Source organism: Triturus cristatus, chromosome 11 (assembly GCF_964204655.1).
Source record: "Triturus cristatus chromosome 11, aTriCri1.1, whole genome shotgun sequence".
Classification (NCBI taxonomy): Eukaryota; Metazoa; Chordata; class Amphibia; order Caudata; family Salamandridae; genus Triturus; species Triturus cristatus.
In genome coordinates this window covers 1,116,137,393-1,116,161,348 of record NC_140594.1, presented here as the reverse complement: position 1 = coordinate 1,116,161,348, position 23,956 = coordinate 1,116,137,393, and the positions used below count along the sequence as shown (strand labels likewise).

Genomic DNA, 23,956 nt, shown 5'->3' with positions numbered 1-23,956 from the left:
AAACTGGCTGAACAGGTGCAGGTGGGGTTCGACCGCATGGCAGCCAAACTCAATGCCATCAGGGACCACTCACAGTCCATAATGGACATCCACAGTCCGCTCCATACTCTCCAACGAACCATGGCTGACATTGCTTGAGTCCTGACTCAACGACAAGAACAACTGTCTGGTCCTAGTGACTCCAGCGAGCTCGCCCGGGAGTTGGGACACATGCGGAGGATCATGGAGAGCATGGAGAGGACGCAGGTGGAAAGAGCGGCTGCCACGGCTGCACACCAGTGAGAAGTAGCTGGGTCCCTCAATGCCCTAAAGACCTTCCTCATGGCATTGCTGCCACAAGTCCTGGCGCTGATGCATGCTGCTACTGCTTTGACATCCACATCTACGGCCCCTGATGTGTCAGTGCAACACAGTTCGGCAGACCTAACACTACCACCCACATGTGAGGCACATGCCACAGCAGAGGACGAAGATGCAGATGAATCTGCCTCCGTGGTTAGAGGGACGCAGTAGCATTCGTCCCCGCCATGTTGCCTGTTTCGGCTTTGTTCTGCCTTCTGCATCATCACCTTCCACTGTCCCCTGATGCACTCTGCGACACTCACCTTCGACCTCGACATGGACTGCCATATTCTGTTTTGTCACCACTGACACAGCTATCACACTGTGGACTGAACTCTTCCTCTCCCAATGTCCCTGTCCTTCCCTGAAGGACACTGGCTGGCCCTCCACTGGCCGAGAATGTAAAGTGGGGTTTGCATGGCCCTGTACTGCTCCAGCTGCAACACTCCAATGAATGTGCAATAAACATTCATATTCACACATCTGGGTCAAGTCTATGATCTTTCAAGTGTGTAAGTATGGCTGAATGTAGGGTCAGTGATTCCCCCCTACGTCCATGTTGCTCATGTTGTGGACCTAGGGTCACAGGGTGACACACTGCCGATTGTGTGCCGGGTGGTGCTGACACTGGAACGGAGACACACGCACTAGTTACTTCCTTGTCCAGCCATGGACCGAAACATGCCCAGAGCCCCGGGGTCAATGTTCACACCCCTATGCTGGACTGGCATGCGTCAGGTCAGGCCAGCCCACTCTGCTTATGCTCACAAGGGGGGACGACAACGCTACATGTCCCAGGTCTTCCCTGTCGGGAGCTGCTGCTCACAGGTCTAGTTGTCAGCATGCCACAGCCACTCCCTCACGGCTGGTTCACACCCACACCACACCCATTCTGCACCGGCGTCATGGGACATGTGTCTCTGCCAATAAAAAGGGCTTGGTGCACGTGCTGGACGCCATTTCCACTCTGTAACTGGGTGTCTCTGTGTGGGTATCATTCATGCATGAGGGCCTAGGGCCCTGCCACCTCGCATTGCCCAGTGCTGCAGGGTGACATGATGGCGTCCACACCACGGGACCCACTCACAAAGGGTCCATGGCTAGCGGGGCACAGACTTGGTGGCACAGGATACACTGCGGCAGGCACAGGCACACCGCCACTGGATGGTGTCTTGTGGTGCAGTGAGATAGGGGCACCTAAAGTGCTGAGCGGGTGTGCAGCCTGTGTTGATGCGCCGTCCTGGCGGTCAGGACTAGCACTAGCAAGGATTGGTGCGAGCCCTGCTTGTCTGCAGTGTAGGCCTGGGCCAATGGGCAGTGCGGGCCCACCGACACGTGGCGTAGCCTCGCAGTTCACAGAGTTAGTGGCACCCCTAGGGCTGAGCGGGTGTGCAGCCTGCGATGAGGCCCTATACTGTGATATGTTCTCTGCCATGTCAAAATCAAGTCCCAGGATCATGTGTGTGACCTATTGACCCGCGGTGCGTGGCTGCATGATGTGGAGGTTGCCATGGTCACGGGCCAAGGGCTTGGAGCTCCCGCTGGCACGTGGTGGGCCCTCTTGGAGTTAAGACGGTGTTGCAAGGTGAGCAGTGAGGCCTGGTCATGCAGGGGCAAGCAGTCTCCGCTGGGCGGCGGGAGGGGTTGGGGCGCAGCAGCCTGTGTGCGCAGGGGCGGGCAAGCGATGATGGTGTGTGCTACTGTATGACTACGGACTCTGCCATTCATGTCTCTGGCAACTGTTTCAGATGAGTGACCTGGGGAACCGCAGTGTGTACCGGCACGTGCTTGGAGACACACTGGTGGCTGCAGGTGAGCAGTGGGACCTGGATCTGCAGTGTCCACACTCTCTCTCTCTCTCTCTCTCTCTCTCTCTCTCTTTCTCTCTCTCTCTCTCTCTGTTTCTGCTTCTCTCCCTCTCTCTCTCTCCCTCTCTTCTTCTCTCCCACTCTCCCTCTCTTTCTCTCTCCCTCTCTCCTTCTCTCTCCCTCTCTTTCTCTCTCTCTCTCCCTCTCTCCTTCTCTCCCTCTCTTTTTCTCTCCACCTCTCTCTCTGTCTCTCGCTCTCTCTCTCTCTGTCCTTTAATGGGCACATGACACACCTTCTTATCCATATTTGTGTCTTGCAGGCTGTGACATACGGAATGCCCAGGGAAGACCCGCCATGCCTCTTCATGATTGTTGTTTTTTGTTTGGTGTTTATTGTTTAATTTGCAATTAAAGGTTTTATTTTGTTTATATGATATGAATGTATGTTTCCATTTTTCTGGCCACACCTGTATGTTAGGTGTTGTGATTGTGCGACTACAGGCGATTTGTTTGGTTAATGGTTTTGTGGAGTTGTTGTGCTTTCTCTTTGTCCATAGGGGGGGGTTGTGGGGTCCAGGGGGGGCGGCGTGTGATGTTGCCCTCTTGGGGCTCCGGGCTGTATGTTTAGTTGCTGTGGGGCATCTGTTGTTCCTCATGTTTGGCTATGGGCTGTGCTCCCTTGTCTGGTGCTGGTTGTCGTCCGACTTTACACCAGGTCAGCGCAGATGTTAGTTTCCTGCTTCAAACCCACTTTACCGCCTGTTTTGTTTTCCTATCTCAAATCTGACTGGTCGTTGAGAATGTTGTGGTGTGGTGTTTTCACTGCTTCTTACACAGGAATACCTACTCTGCATATCATTAGTGTTAGTTGCCGGGGTCCTCCGTGGCGATGTTTATTGCGTCTGCTTTCGCAGGTAAACTGGTGATATGGGCTGTTAGCACCAGCTTGTGAATAGTGTGATAAATGTATCGCAACTTTGGCTGTGATAAAGTGCTGTTAACTCGGCGATAGCTCCTTGAGAATATGGCTCTTTGTTTTTCTATGTCTGTGTAGAGTCTTTTTGGTGGTGCTTCACTGTTTGATGGGTTTGCATGTTACCCAGATACTGCAGGGGTAAACCTGCCTCCTTTGTACCAAGCTACCAGGGGGTGGACACAGGTTATCCTAGTGTATTTTTGACTTGCCCTGACTAGAGTGTTGGTCCCTACTTGGACAGGTTGTATACCTCTGCCAACTAGATACTCCATTTCTAACATTGGTGATCCACAGTGAGGAACACCCCTTTGGCTACTGCAGACTGGAGGATGTGTGAGGCCAAATGGAGTACATATGAGGTTTAGGAATTAACCACATCCCTCTCATTTTCTGTTTACAGAACCCAGTCATAGCCCTGAGGAGAACCCCGTGAATAAGATTGGGGCACGAAACGCATCAGCAATTTTTACTTCCTAGGGAACATCCACATAGGATTAGGATCCGCTTAGGGGATTAGTTAAAAAAACATACAACCCTAGCAATTTGAATATTAGTTCCCAGTAGTTAGCAGCACTTTAATAGATCTATCTTTGATAAAACAAATTATGGTAATTGCTGCTGCACTCTACAAATTGATGACTGGTTTGGTTTAGTAATTTATTATAGCAATGTATTTGTTATATATATTGTGGAATTTTATGTTTTAATGGGTTTTTTTTGCGTTTGATATTTGTTGATATTTGTCATTTTAGAAGTATTGTCACAATTGTTTACCAAGTTTGTATGTAAACCTAGAAACAATAGACAGTATTTTCCTTTTCTCTGACACAAAAGAGGATGCTAAATGTTCTAATAAAGTATAAAATCATGGTCAATAAATACAAAGGCCAATGTAATTAGCAATTGGTCTGAGTCTGTTTAAGTAGAGAACAGCATTAAGAGTGGCAGCCAGAGATAATTATTTCTCTCTACTTTTAGAAAGTTGGCATTTCCCTTCCTTAGCCATTTAGTGCCAGCAGCCTGTCTCTGTGTCACATGACTGGGTGTAGCTGACAGTTGGGATTTGTGTTTTCCTTTAAGTCAGTCACGTGCAACAGAGAGTTTAGGTGTGTCTGGATGGGCCATCACTGACAGGAGGGGATGGTTAAACTGGGCATAGTCCTACTTACGTTTGAATAGGCTGCATCCTGCCTCCACACAAAGGGCTGAATACGCCCTGTAGTCAATCTAGAGCAAGGGCAGAGAATGCAGGACGCCTGTGCACTTCAAAGGGAAACCTCTAGAAGCTTCTTCCACTTCAAAGGAAGGCCAGGTATAAATATTGGATCCCAAATGCCAACTCTTCAGTACCCTTCTGAACCTGAGGATACTCTGCCAGGAAGAAGGACAGCTGTGCAGCTAAAAGGACTGCCACTCTGCTGGACTGTTGCTCTGAATGACTGCTGCCCTGCTGACCTGCTGCCCTCATTTCTGGGTGAGAAGGACTGACCTGCATTTGTTGAACCCAGGACACCAGTATTTCGTCTAAACTGTAAGGAAGAGGGGTTAAGTGATGAAATTTGGCTAAAAGATGAGGTAACTTTGTGTGAAGTATTAATGACATAAAAGATCGGAGCGTTTTGGAGGTAAGGTAACATTCAGGTGAGAAAGCACCGGCACATATTAGTGCTTTGAAGGGTGTGAAGTAAAAGGGAAATAGAAAGAGTGCTAAAAGGATTAGAGGAACATCCTATAGCTGTGTCAAGCACAACCATATGGCCAGTTTCGAAGGTTGCCCAAAAGGGTATTTGAAACAAATGTAAAAAACATATACTTGTGTGTGCTGCAGGTCATTCATACAGGTAACAAAAATGTATTAAGTCTATGAAAGTTGCAGTCAAGTTATTTACATTTGTGTTGCAGCGTATTTGGCAACCTGTGTGAAGCCGTAAGTGTGAATGTGTGAAGATAAGAATGTTCTTCAACTCATGTTGATGATTGACAGCACTGTCTGAGAAAAACTATTAATGTTTGTATAGAGAATGTAATAAACCAAGAGGTTATGGTGGATGGAAAATCTCTATGTGGGGTTACTTTTAAGGTAAAGTAGAGTTTAGAGATAGGTTAGCTATTACAAAAATGTATGTTTTTGAAAGGGTGATAATGTACTTGGATTATCGATTGTCGATGATGGGAAACTTGAATAATGAGAATCATCAAGAATGCAATGGAAGAAGCAGTAATGGTAGAAAAACTCTGAAGCCCAACTTTCTGAAAGCATGTGATTAAAAAAAAGAGTTTTTGTTGGACGTATTATATTGCTTTATTTAATTTAGTAGTGTAGTGGTATCTCAGTTTAAAAAAGGGGAAGAAGAGTAATGTCCTGGAATGTTTATGTTCAAGAAAGTGATGTAATGGAATGTGGAGGCAATTCTCGACAGGTAGTCAGTCGGTTGATGAGGAAAGCTGGTGGATGAGGTCTGTTTGGAATAAAGCTCTGACATATTCATCCATATGCTGTCATTTGGGCTTATTTCACATTCTACTTTCAAGGACAATGTTCCTTGCACAATTTAAGTAATCTATCTTACAACATCCACAATCAATCCTCCATATTTGTGTCTAAAGAGTCATTCAAACTTAAAATGCATTTAACAAGGAAAATGGATACCCTTCAGCAGCCAGGTTCTCTGCAACAGCCAACAAGCACTGGGCCACAGCCCAGAGAGACTATTCTGTGGACAGACCTTTGCACTCCCTTTAGAGAGGTCTAATGATAAAAGAATAATGACAAACAGAAAATGATCCACAATGGAGGTGATTAACCGGTGTGTTATATAAAAGACTAACTGGAGAATATTCTGATTATCTTATTAGCAAGACTGTGGTCACCTTTTCCTGAGATACCCACAGTAATTATTCCTTATTAGTATTTGATGAGGCCATTTAAATGCGCTTGGCCCTATACAATATCGCAAAGTCATCAGGTGCTGTGACATAGATTCTAAGCACTGAACAGGAACCCAGGAATAGAGCTGTGTTTATTGGAAGCACATCTGCATGCACTTACAAGAGGTCAAACAGCAGGGCAGTGATGAAAGAGCAAATATTGCAACTTACAGGAGATAAGCATGCGTGTTACACAAACACAAATCTCTTATCTTTTACACTCCGAGGATATACGCCTCCTCTAGGGTTCTTAGACAAAGTATAAAAGGAGAGAGAACGTGAGAATGAATGAGATAGGAAAGGTGGCCTTTATTGAAATAGAAAGGGACAGAGGGGCACAGGCTAAGCTTATATACATGAAGATAGACATTGAGGCTGGACATAAAGGAGGAAAGGCTAAAAAAAAGAGGAACTGAAAGCAGGCAAAGGAAGAGAAAGGAGGTGAAATTGGGTAAAATAAAGGGTTAGCAGAAAAAGGGAAGGAAGAAGAAAAGACATTCAGGGCAGAGAAAGACATGCTATAGAATCAGTGTAAATAGGGAGATAAATAGAGGGATAGAAAGAGATAGATAGAGAGAGAAAGAGATATAGGGAGAGAAAAGAGGACAGGAAACAGCGAAGAGAAATAGATATAGGATTCTTAAAGAACGAGGAATAAATTAAAATAAGACAAGAGGGAAGAATAGTGCGTAGAGTAAATTGCAAATTCCACTGTTTAGGAGATCTGCTAGAAGCAGAGACAGGCGTCCACCATGCTGTCAATCACTGAGCTGTTGATTGCTCTGTTTCTTACTCTCTTCATTGCACATTACTTCAAGCTTCAGTGGTTGAGGAGAAGACACCCTCCTGGACCAATGCCGCTACCCATCATCGGCAACCTTTGGACCCTGAAATTTGTGCTTCACCACGAGGTCCTCATGCAGGTACTGTACACCTGGTTACAAGGTGGTTGCTACTTCCCTTGAGTTTGCAAGTGTTTTCCAGCTGAATGTATAGCTTATAGTGCTCTTGATACTTGGGCCTAAGAAAAAGTTGAAGGTGGGCAACTGGTCATAGATTCTTTGTTGCCCTATCACAGTGGCTCATGCCAGGCTGGAGTTTGTCTTTGACCACAGACACACACAGACACACACACACACATTCCTACATTTCAATCAGAATGTTTCTTCAACTACTCTTCCATCCGCCATAATAATGTTGCTCAATTATAATGATACCCTTAATGCTATGGGTGCCATTTTAGGTCTTCTGTGTACCAAGCATAATCTTTCCTGAACTAGTCTATGCCCAGTTTTACTGCAAAGTCACCTCAACAAAACTCCTAAAGGTGTTTTCAACTTGTCATTGCTCTGTGTTGCTTTATTTTGCTCCCCTTTTCACTTCCATTTAACAATAAACCAACTTATTACAAGAGCCAGAGGAGTTCTGCATTGGCCTGATTCTGTGGGCTTCACTCTGCCCACGGAGAGTAGTAAGTGAGCCCTCAGACGAGTTAGTAAGTTGATAGTACTTCCGGGTATGAGCTCATCAGGTGTAAAGGTTCAGAAACGGTTCCTGTGGTGCAGTTTTTAGTGAAACAAGTAAAAACATTTCTTAAACTGAACTACATTCACTTTTCCTACAAAGTTATCTCAGAGAAACTCTCAAGGATTGGTTCTGACAGGCTCTGTTCAAGGAAACCGAGGGCCTTGTTTGTTAGCCAGTGGTTGTTAGCCAGTGCTCTCTGATGCTGAATGTTGCTCCCCTTGTAGGTCAAAAGTGAGTCAGTTCATCAGCAGAGTGAGATGAGGCCTCATCCAGCATTGAACTGAGGTGCAAAGGATCAGCCAGGTTATTTCTTAGGAGATTCATTAGCATATGGTTTCCTATTGATGTTGGTTCAACACAAGCAGCTGCCTATTCCAGTATATGTGCTTGTTTGCATGACCTTGATTCTTTTGCCATGTGATTCTTTAACACCAACACTGTAGGGGTGTATATTCCATTAGGCCTGACTCCTTTTACCAGTAAAACTGTCCAAGTGTGAAGTGCTCGTGATTTTAACATAAGCAAAGAGGGCTGAGGCAAATAGATGGGCCTTAGCCCTCAGGGGCAGTCAGATTCAGGATGCAATCTGTGCATCCTTACAGCCAGGTCTCCCTCAGTGCCATGCTGCAGCAGATCATGTTTGTACGTGTCAGCAAATGACATACACAAGCAAAACACTAAATACTAAAAACACAAACACCTCTGCCAGAGGAAACGTGATGCCTGATGCATGGAATATTATTGCTGATCTGGCACTTATTAACCCATATAAATTGGTTGTTTTTTTCTGGAACACCACATTCTATGCCTTGTGCTGCCATCAAATGTCTGGGTAACTACATTATGCATCTGTTGCTCAGATAGTACACTGTGCTTCTTACATATTGCTGGGCTCTGGTGGGTGATATTCAGTGTCAGTCAACTTGTAAATGCCAGGGCTCAAATGGGCCACAGATGCTCAAAGTGCAGTGATGCTTCTCAGACAGGAGAGGTGCCATAGATTATAGGTTTTGGATGCTCAGGCAGGAGATTTACCCTCAAACTACTCAACATGTGCAATAAGTTAGTTGTAAAGTACGCCCCAGAGATCACGCATTATCAGACCAGCTTCCACATTGCCACAGTAAAGCTCATCTTGCTATGCCAGTTTCTATGTTGCCTATCAAATGACCATGGCGATGTCCACATTGGTCGAGTAAAACACAGTGCACATTGCCCCGCCACGCGAACAGAAAGATATGCATACCAATGGGGTGGACAAAATAGTGTTCTTTTTTCTGCAGGCAATTTCTCCAATGTTGCGTATTGCTCGTGAGTGGCCATCTCCATGAAAATGTTCTTTAACATCAAAAGACATGGTGTGAATGTTGCTAGAGCAGAGCATTTAGCTGCGGCACAGGTCTAACTTCATAGTTCCTACAAGACATTGTGTTTGTAACAAGTCCCTGGAAATTGTCTACTGTGTTTTTATGTAGCACTTAAACCTTCATTAAACCCAGGGTTCACCCAGGGAAGTAAGTGATATTGTAAGTATGTGGCATTGTCATTCATTTAGGAATTCAAGGACACTTTATGTGAGAAGGCCATCACTCTAATAAACTCCTGTATTCTATTTCCAGAGTAAAATCTTGAATAGGTGTATGAGAACATTCACAAAAGAGTCTGAACCATGTGAGGGAAATTCATGTGTGTGTCTAGCTGCCATTAAGACCAAAGTTTAATGCAGGCTAGAGAATTTGTGATTTACACAGCTTCTTCCATAGGTATGCATGTTTTACTCCTGCAAAATACATGGATACAAAATGCCTAGGCCTGGAGTAAGACACAACTACTCACAGAAAACTCTTTGGCCATTGGACACCAAAAGATATTTCTAAAATAACATTATTGTTGATAGATGTACGATCCATTATTAATGATGCAGATAATTCCATCCTTGAAAGGTGGATGACACTGATTTTGATCTGCAGTGTGTAATGGGAGATTTGCAATGTGCAAAGTAAAAAAGAGAAGGGAGTTCAGTTTAGGACAGTCATTTGGATCCTATCATGCCCCCATGTATGCATGAACTGTAAGCTGTGCACCTTTAAACTTGGTAGTTTTACACTTAATCATTTATACTACTTAGTTAAGACAATTTCAAATATGATAATTGGCTAACAGTGCCTTAATTTCTCAGAAGCTAAATAATACCTAGGAAGGGGCAAGGTTTGCGTGAGCCTCTATCTTCCTGGATGGTAGGCCAGTTTTACTACCCTTCATAAAGTAACATAAGTAGTACATGGGTAACATGGCTTGCCCAGGCTGCCCAGAGTCTGAAATGCATAATAGCTACCCTCCCCCAAGAGATCAGATATGTATTTGTTAAGGTAAGTACTTGCTTTCCTCTGTTTGCTGTTCCATTAAATCGCTCCATGATTACTTTCCACCCCCAGCTGGCCAAGACCTATGGGAACGTGTTCACTGTGTGGCTGGGGCCGAAGCCAGTGGTTGTGTTGAATGGATACCAGGCTTTAAGAGATGGTCTAATCAACCACTCCGAAGAGCTTGTTGGACGCCCTGCAATCCCAACGTTTCAGGAGCTGGCAAGGGGAAAGGGTAGGTAGCTCTCGCTTCACAACAGCATAGTTAAGCAGCAAATAACTTGTTTTTATATAGTGCTTCATGCCGCACTTCAATCATTTCTAAGCTCTGTGAATATTAGAAGTTTTGAGGTTAAGTTTAATGGCGCTCAATTTACCAACCTTGAAGAACATGAAAGTATTTGAATGTGTGATCTGCACAGCCTTTTCCAGCCTCAAAGGTGTACTCAAGAAGCCATTCATCCAGCTTTTCAGAGTATTAAAAAGCAGACAGGGGTCAGACATCAGGAGGTGCTATTGATTGGATTATGAATGGATGAAATACAAGCTGTGTGTAGATATTCATGACTGCTGTAACGCATCAGTTAGCGGAAGTAAACAGATTTCTTTGTGAGTTTGTGCGACTTACTCTTGACCTATTTCTACTCATGGAGTAAAGCTTTGTGAATTAGGTATACATTGTGTAAGTGGATGGATGGATGGATGGATGGATGGATGGACGGACAGACAAACGGATGGACAGTGGAGCAATAGTACCACAGACGAAGAAGAACTAGGGCTTTCAGGGTGGGCAGCTGGTGAACGCTGTGCATTAGTCACACAATACAGTGTTGCCGCCACAGGGGCACAGTGTGTATAGTGACCTGGCTGTCAGAAGCCTTCTCAGCAGCTTTTATCTCTCAAGTGGGATACAGATCTGTGCTCTCTCTGTCTAGGCCCTGAAGTGTGTGCTACTGACAGAAGGCTGCAGAGGTGTTACCCTGCAAATCTACCTATGTACACTGGTATGTTATGCAGATTTGTAGAGGGCACTATCACACAAGAGGGTGTCCTGGCACTGAGCTAGCTTTCGAAAGAGAATGGGCCCTGCGCAGTGGTGTGGGAACACATGTGCAGCAATCCGATTCTGAGAGCTGGCATTCTATAAGCAAACAAAAACAGAGTGAATCCACTGTGTATCCTGTGCTGCAGATACAGGGCTCCTGGATGTGCAGGGGAGGAAGACAACTGTGGATCCCACAGTGTGTGAGCGACTCTGTCTTCAAATTGTATTTTCTGCATAAAGACAGCAACAGGAGCTGAATGAGTGCCAGAGAAAGAGAAAGAGAGAGAGAGAATTATATTTGTAGCTCAAAAATGAAAAAGTCATTGACAAACCAGTCTCTCTTGCAGCCTTTTGTATACTGTACCTCTACCTGTACATGCCTTACATCAGCAGAGAGGACCAGAGCATTCTTCAGCCAGACCTAAAATAATAGCAAAGGCAGCAGCAAGAGTTGAATGAGTTGCAGGGAGAGCCTGATAATTGAAGCTCAAAAACATAAATCACTCTTGCAGCCTTTTGCACAGAACACTTCTACTTGTACAGGCTTCACGTTAGCAGCGAGGACCAACGCATTATTTAGCCAGACAAAAAAACTAAATGCATATGTTACGTTGAAGATATAATTAATTAAAATCTAACACGCAATTGTTTAATTAGGAGTTCTCTTTTCCTCTGGACACACCTGGAAGCAGCAGAGACGCTTCGGCCTCACGACTCTGAGGAATCTCGGACTCGGGAAGAAAAGTCTGGAAGCGCGAATCCAGGAGGAGGCCCACAGCTTGGTGGAGTTCTTTGCAACAAAGAAAGGTAAATGGTTTCAGGCCCAGGTGCCACTTCCATGATATTAAACATCTGACCCCATATTGGGCTCATTCAGTTTCAGCAATCAGCATTTATTTATTTTATATAGCACAAGCCAGACCTGAAGAGATCTCTAAGCGCTTTAAATAAACAGTATCTGCTGCGTACAAGCAGCATGCAAATCAACATGTATGGATTAGGATACGCGTGAACATTTTGCGTAGTTACATACATTTAAAGCACCAATTATCCACATTAACGTATTGCAACAGAAAGTTTAGCTGTGAGTATACATGGAGATTATCAAACCAAAGGCAAGAACTAAAGAAAAGCAATAGCACGCGGGCACCATTTATCTTCCAACATGGCCGTTGCAATCAGAACAACATGCAATGGCCAAGGAAACCAGACTGTCATCAGTCCAGTTGAAATTCACAATGGAACAAGTCACAACGTGGCAGTCACATAGCATCCCCAGGGCCAATATTTGCATGAAAGGGGAGGGGGACCATGCGGCCCTTCTCCGCAAGCCTCCAGAGTTCCCAAGGAGCCCATCCCCTGTGTCCAATTTTCATGATGAAGAGGAGAGAGCTGTGTGCCCCCTCCCTGAACCTCTAAACGCATCAGGGACCCCAACCCCGGGGCTACTAAAATACTTAAAAGGGAGGGGGCCACACAGCACCCCTCTCTATGCCATTAATGGACCTAGGGAACCCATCCCCTGGGGCCAGCTCACTGGCTGTGTCCTGGGAGACCACCCGCGGGACATAGCTGTTTCCCTGCCTAAACCGGCGTGGCAAGGTAAAACCTGTGAATGCTATGGCTTAGCAGGAGCATTTTTTAATCTCCCGCCAAGCGGGCGCAAACACAAAGTCTGCTTCCAGCTGGCAGGAACTTTAAAATGATGTGATGCGGGCAAGGAGACAGATCAAGCTATTGCTCCCACCAGGAGGGAGGAGCATCAGTAACTGCTCCCTCCGAGTAGGAGCCGTGCCGGCTCCTGCTGCATTTGGGTAGCCAACTGGGGCTCTGGGTGCCCTGGGGATCTCCCTGCGGCCTCCAACAAATATATGGTGGTTGCCCTGAGTGGGCATGGGGACACCCACCTTTCATAGTGCTGGCCCCAGGGATTGGGGTCCCATGGGTCTATAAAAGCTTGGGAGGGCGTGACCCCCTCCCCTTTATTTTCACTAGTGGCCCTAAGGGATGGGGTCCCCAGGCCCTACCAAGGCTCGGAGAGGGTCGTTGCCCAGTCCCCATTCCCTCTATTTGTGTTAGTGGCCGTGGGGAATGGGGTCCTCTGGGATTAAAAGGCTCATGGAGGGGGCCATACCTCCCTGTGAATTAAAAAAAAGGTCATGAGGGATGGGGTTTCCAGGACCTCCCAAGGTTTGGGTGGGGGGCACGTGGCCCCCTTCCCTTTAATTAAATGTAATATAATTGACTTTAATTTTTGTAAAACCTATACATTTACTGAAAAAAACAAAGTTTAAAGTAACCTTATAGTTAGGTGTGATAAAAAGATCTGTTTTTTTTTCTTTTTTAAACGTAGAAATTCACACAAAAAAAAGGATAAACTAATGTTATAATGTGATAGTGACAGCATTAACGCTCTGAGCTTAAAAAAAACGCAGAAATTCCCCAGCTATAGTTAGCAGAGCTAACTATAACTTACTCCAATGCCATTTACAGATTGGCCCAAGGAGGGGGCCATGTGTGCCCACTCCCCTTTATTTAAATTAGTGGCCCAGGGGATGGGGTCCACGGGGCTGATAACAACTCAGTGAGGTAAGCCCCACCGCCCCTCTGCCCTTTAATTTAAAAAAAGGCCCTAGAGGACGGGGTCCCCAGGCCCTATGGCCAACCCCTGCTGCTCACGGCCAAAGACGTGGGGTTGGCAGTATGGAGGTGTTGGCTGCAGGGCCTGGTGGGGGTTGCATTAACGTATGGTAATTAAGTATTACTATAAAACCCTGGAAATGCAATGAAAAAAACAAAGGTTAAAGTATCATTATAGGTAGGTGTGATAGAAGGATCTGTTTAAAAAAAAAATATTAGAAATGTACTGAAAAAAAATAAAGGTTAACGTAGCGTTATAGTTAGGTGAATTTGTCAGTGACGACATTAACGTTTTGAAGTAGAAAAAACACAGAAATTCACACCTGCCATGCACTGCTTATGACCTCACATATGACATAACTCATTACATGCTCTATGGCATCATTTATGACATCACTGATGGCCTCTCAAATAAAATCATTGATGACATCCATGATAACCTCACTGATGACATAATCCAAGTATTGTTTTCCTGCATATTGTTGTAACCATCACTATAGCATTAGAGGTCAGACAATAAATACAAAATAGTTCAGGAGAAGATGAGGCATCATTACTACCAACACAAAAACAACTACCGTAGGTGTTGATAACAAGCATTATGTGCAACATTGACCATATAGCATACACTTTACTGGTAGCATAGTTCACATTACCAGTCATCTACATATATATGGTCAACTCTCAATGAGTATGATGTTCAATCTGCATACAACTGTTCAGAGGAAGCCAAAATAGCAAATATTAATTTCAAAACGGATGCCCTAATACAGACAGCTTTTATTTGCATCAAAATCCTGACACTCACCGAACCTACAATAAGAAATGAAGTTGATATCTGTGGAGAACTGAGTACTGTAAACAGTATTTACTCTGTGGAGAGAGTTTATTCTATACCCCATTCTTTGCAAACAGTGAAAGTCTCATGAGAAATACACCACAGAGTTTTCAAAAGAATCTACTAAGAACAGTGTACATTCTATGCAACAGTTCTAAAGGCGATAAAGATCATACTACCTGCACCCTGCTTACTGTGGTGAAAACTGTACAAATAGCCTATCTTCTAAAGCAAAACAAGCACATGTGCATAACTTAGTATTCGGTGCACAAACTCTTCTATGTTAAGTATAAATGATCATGCTGACACGATTCTTTCTAATAACTCTTGGCTTTTTACAAAAGTTAGTATCTACTATGTAGAATCTTTCTCCTGTTGGAAAACATTTTCTACAGAACCAAAAAGTTGGGTGGAGCATAATGAATACAAGTCAACCAAGACTTGCAAACCAAGTTAGTCTTGAATGCAAACATTTATAATGTGTTCAATACCTCTACACAGCTATGGTGCATTAGGAGCACATGCGTTTTGTAAACACTTCACCTATTAGCTGGACCCAAGCAGTACAAAATTACGTAGAAAAGTAATATGGTAGTTACACACCACTATCTAAATTGTGAAACAAGATTGCAAACTCATTGTAAGTTGTCATCAGTGATGTCATCAATTACGTCATTTGAGATCTCAGTAGTGATGTCATTAACAATGTTATAGAACGTCATGAGAGATGTGACGTGAGGTCATAAACAGTGCATGGTGGGGGTGCAAGTTAAGGCTAGCGCTGGTTACTATAATTGGTGAATTTCTGTGTTTTTTATAGTCTGGAATGTTAGCATTGTCACGGACAAATTCAGCAAACTATAATGTTGCTTTAACCTTTGTTTGTTACAGTTAATATATATATATATATATATTCACTGAAAAAACCGTAGGTTTCAGGGGCGTTATAGTTAGCTGGACATTTCCCTCGTACAAAACCCTAGAAATTCCCCCGTTATAGTTAGTTCAGCTAACTATAACTCACGCCCCCGCAATGCACTGCTGATGACGTCGCATATTACATCACTCATGACATGGTCAATGACATCACTGATGACATCACTGATGACATCTGAAATGACATCACTGATGACATCACTGATGACGTCATCCATGTGATAAATTAGTGCATCTTCTCACACCCTTTGATATCAAAATTTCAGACGTCCATTCTCAAAACCATAGATACTCCAATACCAATAACTACATACCCACTCATTGACTCTTAGATCTACACACACATCCACTCACTCACCTGTACAGTCACTCATACTTACAGTCACTCAGCACAGGACTATCATATGCATTTATACACCTACATAGACACTCACACACCACCAATCATCCATAGAGGTACTCTCACACCTAGTCAGTCATGCAAATAATTAATCACACTCCCATTTACTCACCTATGCAGTTATACACACACAAGTTCACTTACTCATAAAAATAGTACCACATTCTTACGCTCTTATACAATCACTGATACAAGCACACACTCATCCATACAGCCTCTCTAACAATCACACACTCTCACATATACCCACTTATACACTCTTACACACATATATCCTGCCTTTCACATATGTAGTTACTCACACATGTACCACTGAGATATACATTCAATCACTAACACACCCATACATACACTCACCCAACCTTACACTCCATCACAGATGCACTCTTAAAACCATGCACCCAGAGAATCACCCACTCACACATGTATGCACAGAGTCACACACATCCCACCCACACAAACACTCAGGCACCCAAACAGATACTCAGACAACCAATCAATAACCCATAGAAACTCTCATATAGCTATTCACAAAACCATGCAGCCGCTTATACAGATACAGAAATTCACAAAGTTTAGTCACTAGTCTGGAGTAAGATACGTTTAATGACTCACTGAAAGAGTCAGTCACGCACCTACTAAATCATCCATTCACACACTTATACACCCACTCATTCTTCCATAGGTTTTTCCCTATATATATATTAAACATATTTAAAATTTACAGAAACACACACTCACTGGATGACGTCATCAGTAATGTCATCAGTGATGTCATTTCAGATGTCATCAGTGATGTCATCAGTGATGTCACTGACCATGTCATGAGTGATGTAATATGTGACGTCATCAGCAGTACATTACGGGGGCGCGAGTTATAGTTAGCTAAACTAACTATAACAGGGGAATTTCTAGGGTTTTGTACGAGGGAAATGTCCAGCTAACTATAACGCCCCTGACACCTATGGTTTTTTCAGTGAATTTCTAAGGTTTTTTAAATGCCAATTCCTAACTATAACGCCCCTGAAACCTATGGTTTTTTCAGTGAATTTCAAAGGTTTTTTAAATGCTAATTCCTAACTATATCAGGCCTGAAACCTATGGCTTTTTCAGTGAATTTCAAAGGTTTTGTAAATGACAATGTTGAATGTATTAATTATTATACAGATTTTTTTGATACTGATTTACTATATTTTTTAAACTATTTATTTTTAGATATATTTTTTTAACTACATTATAATTACATTATACATTACAATACAAAATATACTTTCTCAGAATGAATTACTTTAGTTTAAATACTTGGCAAATAGGCAACAGACTTTTAAGTACAGTAGTTACAGTTGTTGCAATGGGCAACACAATTTCAAACACAAAGCAACATTGAGCTCAATGTGAATTTCTAGTGAAATGCAATTATTTACTTTATGGATTACTTTTCTAACCACAGGACTGGATCCTAGATTCAGTCCTTGGACATCTCCTGTAAACAGTTGAGTAAAAGCGCTTTGGTTACAGTAGTTATTTTTAAGGAATATTATTGTATTTTAAAAGTTGACACTTAGAAATTTTTTCACATAGAATCACCAATGTTATCCTATGGCAGAAAATTCACTTAGCAGGTAAGTAGTGTTATCATTACTTGTTTTTTACTCAGTGGTGGATCCTGGATCCAGCACTGGCCAACCTCATGTAAACAGTTGAAAGAATGTGTTTAAGTCATACAGATGATTTTTTAGGAATATTTTTAGTTTGTGAAAATAGACACTTAGAAACTTTTCTGGTGAAAACCACACAATGGATTCCTTTGGAAGGAAATACAAGTTACTGGTAAGTACGCTTAGAATTACTCTTACGGGTCATTGCTGGGCTAAAAGATGCAGCCCTGGGTTCTCTCCTGATAACAGGTGAGTAAATCGGAATTCGTACTTCGGCTGATTTTAGAGAAATATTTGTACGTTTCAAAAATGGACAATGAAAATTTTCTGGTGAAAACCACACAATGGATTCCTATGGAAGGAAATACAAGTTACTGGTAAGTACGCTTAGAATTACTTTTCAGGGTCTGTGCTGGGCTAAAAGATGCAGCACTGGGTCCTCTCCTGATAACAGGTGAGTAAATCGGAATTCGTAGTTTCGGGGCTGATTTTAGAGGAATATTTGTACGTTTTAAAAATGGACACTTAGAACATTTTCTGCTGAAAACCACACAATGGATTCCTATGGAAGGAAATACAAGTTACTGGTAAGTACGCTTAGAATTACTTTTCAGGGTCAGGGCTGGGCTAAAAGATGCAGCACTGGGTTCTCTCCTGATTACAGGTGAGTAAATCGGAATTCGTAGTTCGGCTGATTTTAGAGGAATATTTGTTTGTTTCAAAAATGGACACAGAAACTTTTCTGCTGAAAACCACACAATGGATTGCTATGGAAGGAAATACAAGTTACTGGTAAGTACGCTTAGAATTACTTTTGAGGGTCAGTGCTGGGCTAAAAGATGCAGCACTGGGTTCTCTCCTGATTACAGGTGAGTACATCGGAATTCGTAGTTCGGCTGATTTTAGAGTAATATTTGAACGTTTTAAAAATGGACACTTAGCAAATTTTCTGCTGAAAACCACACAATGGATTCCTATGGAAGGAAATACAAGTTACTGGTAAGTACGCTTAGAATTATTTTTCAGGGTCAGTGCTGGGCTAAAAGATGCAGCCCTGGGTTCTCTCCTGATAACAGGTGAGTAAATCGGAATTCGTAGTTTGGCTGATTTTAGAGGAATATTTGTACAATGGTAAAGGAAGGGGGCGGGGCCTGAGGTGACATGTGGAAACACGCCCTGTGGCACGTTTTAAGTTGGGGAATTAATTCCTCTTCAATCCTGCGGTCCCCTGGGGGCCAACTAGCCCACCAGGTACCTCCAGTATGCGTCAGGGAGCTGCGTTGCAGAGCGGTGTTCAGAGGCCACACCCCTTTTTACACCTCTCTGCAACGCAGCTCCGTGGCGCTTCCTGGAGGTACCTGGTGGGCTAGTTGGCCCCTAGGGGACCTCTGGATTGAAGAGGAATTAATTCCCTAAATTAAAACGCGCCACAGGGCGTGTTTGCACACATATCACCTCAGGCCCCACCCCCTACCTTCACCACTGTGCAAACGCGCCCTGTGGCGTGTTTTAAGTTGGGGGATTAAGTCCCCTTGAATCCTGAGGTCCCCTGGCGGCCAATTTGCCCACCAGATACCTCCAGTATGCTCCAGGGAGCTGCATTGCAGAGAGGTGTTCAGAGGCCACGCCCCTTTTTACAACACTCTGCAACGCAGCTCCGTGGCGCTTACTGGAGGTACCTGTTGGGCTAGTTGACCCCTAGGGGACCTCTCGATTGAAGAGGAATGAATTCCCCAACTTAAAACGCGCCACAGGGCGTGTTTGCACAGTATCACCTCAGGCCCGCCCCCTACCTTCACCACTGTGCAAACGCACCCCGTGGCGCATTTTAAGTTGGGGGATTAAGTCCCCTTGAATCCTGAGGTCCCCTAGCGGCCAACTAGGCCACCAGGTACCTCCAGTAAGTGCCACGGAGCTGCGTTGCAGAGAGGTGTAAAAAGGGGTGTGGCCTCATTACACCTCTCTGCAACGCAGCCCCCTGGCGCATACTGGAGGTTCCTGGTGGGCTAGTTGGCCCCCAGGGACCCCCAGTATTCAAGGGGAATTAGTTTCCCCTCTGCAAACGTGCCAGGGGGCGCGCTTGCCGAGTGGTGTAAGGAGGGGGCGTGGCCTCCGGCCCGATCCCGATCTTTTTTGCCGGCATTGCTTTTCGACATGGGGAGCAGCTAACATGCTGCTCCCCATGTGGAAAAACAATCAGCTTTGCTTCATTGAAGCAAGAGCAGTTTTCCCTGCTCTCGCTTCAATGAAGCAAAGCAGTTTGCAATGTCAGGGTGGGAGACGCGAGGCTCCCGCCCTGTCATTGCAAACAGCAGTGTCCCGGGGTGGGCATCCCGGGACACTGCAGGAGCCGGCCCTGGGGGGTGGCGGTCCCCAGGGCCATCATTGGCTCCAGGAGGGGGGCCGCGTGGCCCCCCTCCCACATGGACAAGTTGCCCCGGGGGGTGGCGGTCCCCGGGGCTGGGGTGGCCTGAGAGCCCCCCCACCCATTTTTTATAAGCCCCGGGGGGTTGTGGTCCCCGGGGCTGGGGGTGGCTGTGAGCCCCCTCATACAGTATCGCTGAGCCCCAGAGGGGGTGGCGGTCCCTGGGGCAGTGTGGGGGGGATTGGGACCCCCCACACTTTTTTATTTCTGCCCCCGGGATTTGGCCGCCCCGGGGGCCAATTACCAAAGAATTTCGGGAGCCCCGCGCTTCTTTTTTAAAATTTTCGGCGGAAATTCGCGCTGGGTGCGCGAATCTCGCCGATTTTTAAAAAAATATATATACTTTTTTTGGCCCTGGGGGTCCTTGTGGGACACCCTGAGCAGGCCTAGGGGGTCAGGGTGTTTCTACCCTGCCCCCTTGTTGCGTTTTGCGCCTTTGTTTTTGTGCTTTCTTGTGCCTCAGTTCTACCGAGCCACAAGATGGCTGCCAACACTTCCTGATTCAGAGTGTTGGCAGCCAATTAGCATTCAGCTCATGCTCGGGAGGGTTCGGGGAGGGTGCGGGGAGGATCCGCGGATCCTCCCCGGCCATAGATATCACTAACTTTTAACTCTAATTTTCTCAGGAACTACTGAACTGATTTACACCATTTAAGCAAAAGGCACGAGTCTGAACTGAGGACTACCTCCTTGCCAAATATGGTGTAATTCCGTTCAGCAGTTCGGGCTGTAGCTGCGACAACAGGTCCTATGGGAAATTGCATGGGGAAAATGCGTTTTGGGACCCCCCTTTTTTCTCGGCCCCCGCTTGACGAATCACTACGAAACTTTCAGGGTAGGAGCGGAGCGGAGCTGGCCAAAAGTTTGGAAAATGTCGTGAAGATTCATCAACCGGCGCCAAAGATATTCCCAATAGAATGTTGCGGATTTCCTATGGAAAATAGGTCCTAACTATAACTATCTACTGGCGACCGCCAGTAGATAATATATATATAAATAAATATAAATATAAATATAAATATAAATATATATATATATATATATATATATATATATATATATATATATATATATTCAATGAAAAAACCATAGGTTTCACACATGTTATAGTTAGCTGTACATTTCACTCGTAAAAAACCAATGAAATTCCACGTTATAGTTAGTGCAGGCAACTATAACTCACGCGACCGCAATCCTCTGCTGATGATGTCAGATATTACATCACTGATGACATATGTGTCTTTATGAAAAATAAATATTTGTAATATATGTATAGCTAAAGATACAGTATTAGCATCAACAGAGGATTGCGGTCGCGTGAGTTATAGTTGCCTGCACTAACTATAACGTGGAATTTCATTGGTTTTTTACGAGTGAAATGTACAGCTAACTATAACATGTGTGAAACCTATGGTTTTTTCATTGAATTTGCAAGGTTTTTTAAATGCTATTTCCTAACTATAACGTGTGTGAAACCTATGGTTTTTTCAGTGAATTTGTACGTTTTTTTAAATGCTAAGTTATGTATTTATTTGTAATTTTTGCGCGCACGGTGCGCTTCACGCACCGTGTGGGCGCTGTGGGCGCCCGGTGCGCTTCGCGCACCGAGCGCCCACGTTGCGCATTTCGTACCGTGCACGCCTCGCCATTTTTTTCAAAATATCAATTGTTTTTTTCTCCTTTGGGGGTCCTTAGATTTATATATTAAATGTGATTGTTAATTTTTTTTATTTTTTTTTATTTTTTTTTACCGTACGCGTACGGTAAGCTTACCGTACGCGCACCCCGCAATTTTTAAAAAAAATTATTAAATTTATTTTTCTTACTTTTGGGTCCTTCGTGAACCCCCTGACGAACGCTAGGGGGTCTGCAACTCTCTTCGTTGCCCCCTTTTCATGTTATCAACCTTTTTTTTCCAGTGCGACAGACAGAAAATGGCGGCCGATACTTCCTGGTTTCGACCGATTCGAATGTTTACTTTGATCTAACAACCAATCAGAATCGCGCTCGCGCACGGCACCGTACGCGTACGTAAGCTTACCGTAAGCGCACGGTAAGCGCACGGAGCGCGCTTACAGATATATATATTGATTTAAATGCTATTTTCTCAGGAACTACTGAACAGATTTACACCAGACATACAAAAGGCACTTCCTTGACCTGCGGACTACCTCTCTGCCAAATTACAAGTAATTCTGTTCAGCCGTTCGGGCTGTAGCTGTGTCTAAAGGTCCTATGGAAAAATGCATGGGGAAAACGCGTTTTGGGACCCCCCTTTTTTCTCAGCCCCCGCTTGACGAATCACCCCGAGACTTTCAGGGTAGGAGCGGAGCGTAGCGCCCCATTAGTTTTGAAAATTTCGCGAGGATTCGTCAACCGGCGCCAAAGTTATTTAAAATAGAATTTTGAGATTTCCTATGGAAACATGGTCCTAACTATAACTATCTACTGGCGACCGCCAGTAGATAATATATATATATATATGTGTGTGTATATTACCTACTGGCGGTCGCCAGTAGGTAGTTATAGTTAGGACCACGTTTCCATAGGAAAACCTCAACATTCTATTTTGAATAACTTTGGCGCCGGTCGACGAATCCTCGCGAATTTCTCAAAATAGGTGGGGCGCTACGCTCCGCTCCTACCCTGAAAGTCTCGGGGGGATTCGTCAAGTGGGGGCTGAGATAAAAGGGGGGTCCCAAAACGCGTTTTCCCCATGCAATTTTCCATAGGGACCTTTAGTCCAAGGTACAGCCCGAACGGCTGAACAGAATTACTTGAAATATGGCAAAGAGGTAGTCCTCAGGTCAGGCATGTGCATTTTGCATATATGGTGTCAATCTGTTCAGTAGTTCCTGAGAAAATCAAAAGTAAAATCACATACATATCTGGGCGGAGCCTAACCACACATCTCATCGTGAGATCTGATTGGCTGTCAGTACTTCATCCAAGAAGTGTTGGCAGCCATCTTGGGACCAATATACATGATAGCACCTCATTAAAAAGCATTGCAGTTAATAGAAGGTTTTAAGACTTTAGTTACATTATAAATTATTTGTTGATGGTGCCATACTCATTTTAGGAATTGTGGTGTGTTCTAAGGTGATTTTACCATGTGAAAAAGCCTTCTGCTGTGATATCACGAACCATGTTTGAGAGAAAACTATTTTCTCATACTTTTCCCACAGAGGTTTGGAAGGTGATCTATAAGCTAAACTGAGAGCATATTTCTGTAAATTCACATTATCTTTCTCAGTCATGTAAGAATGAAGTCTGACATTCTCAGTAAAACATGTACATCCAACAAGGGCAGAGACTGTCAGTTGATTCCTTTGTGTTCTACTGCAGCTTCCCAGAGTGCTCTAAAGAACAACTAGAGCGCTAACAGTCTTACTTATGACAAAAGTATGGCACACCTGAAGCCATCTTGATTGGAATAAAGTGGTAACACTTAAAACATTTAATTTACAAAGGAACAAAATGAGGGGGTTCATTTTGCCATATAAATTATGATTAGTGCTGCAGAAAGAAAAACTATAGCACATTTTGACTTCTGAAATCCTCTTTTATTTCATAAAAACATTCTGACATGCAGACTGAAACATGCACTTTGAATACCAGCAGCAGACTTGCCTGGTGAGCAGTAGCTTTACTACAGTGATCTAATGAGCAACTAGAGTGCTAACATTCAGAATTTATGGAAAGTGTGTGACACATCTGAATGCCATCTTGATGGAATCAAAGTAAAAAACTGAAAGTATTTCCTACTGAGGAGACTGCAGTAAATGAGGAAATTAGGAAACTTCATAACAAATAAATCTCCCAAGATGGCCACTGTTAGACCCGGCCTTCGTAGCATAGTCAGACCTGACCCCTGCACCCCGCACCAGCCCCGAGCCCACGGCCTAGCCGATCCTCCCCACCCGAGCACACACACCCGACCCGGACTTCCCCCGTCCGTGGCCTTCCTCCTTCGGCCACCCGGGGCCCGCGTGCCCACTTCATGCACCAAGATGGCCGCCGGCCCCAGCGTGACTCTGGCCTAGAGGCGCCACTCCGGCTGGAGGACA

General features: G+C 44.3%; 1 protein-coding gene across 1 annotated transcript in view; it reads left to right on the top strand.

Moving 5' to 3' along the window:
• Positions 1-23,956, top strand: part of LOC146786133 (cytochrome P450 2J4-like) — a 174,480-nt gene that overhangs the window by 103,240 nt on the left and 47,284 nt on the right. Inside the window, exons 4-6 of the mRNA XM_085635637.1 lie at positions 6,873-6,977; positions 10,017-10,179; positions 11,647-11,796. Coding sequence (XP_085491763.1) covers positions 6,873-6,977; positions 10,017-10,179; positions 11,647-11,796 — 418 coding nt within the window. The remainder of the gene's footprint in view (positions 1-6,872; positions 6,978-10,016; positions 10,180-11,646; positions 11,797-23,956) is intronic.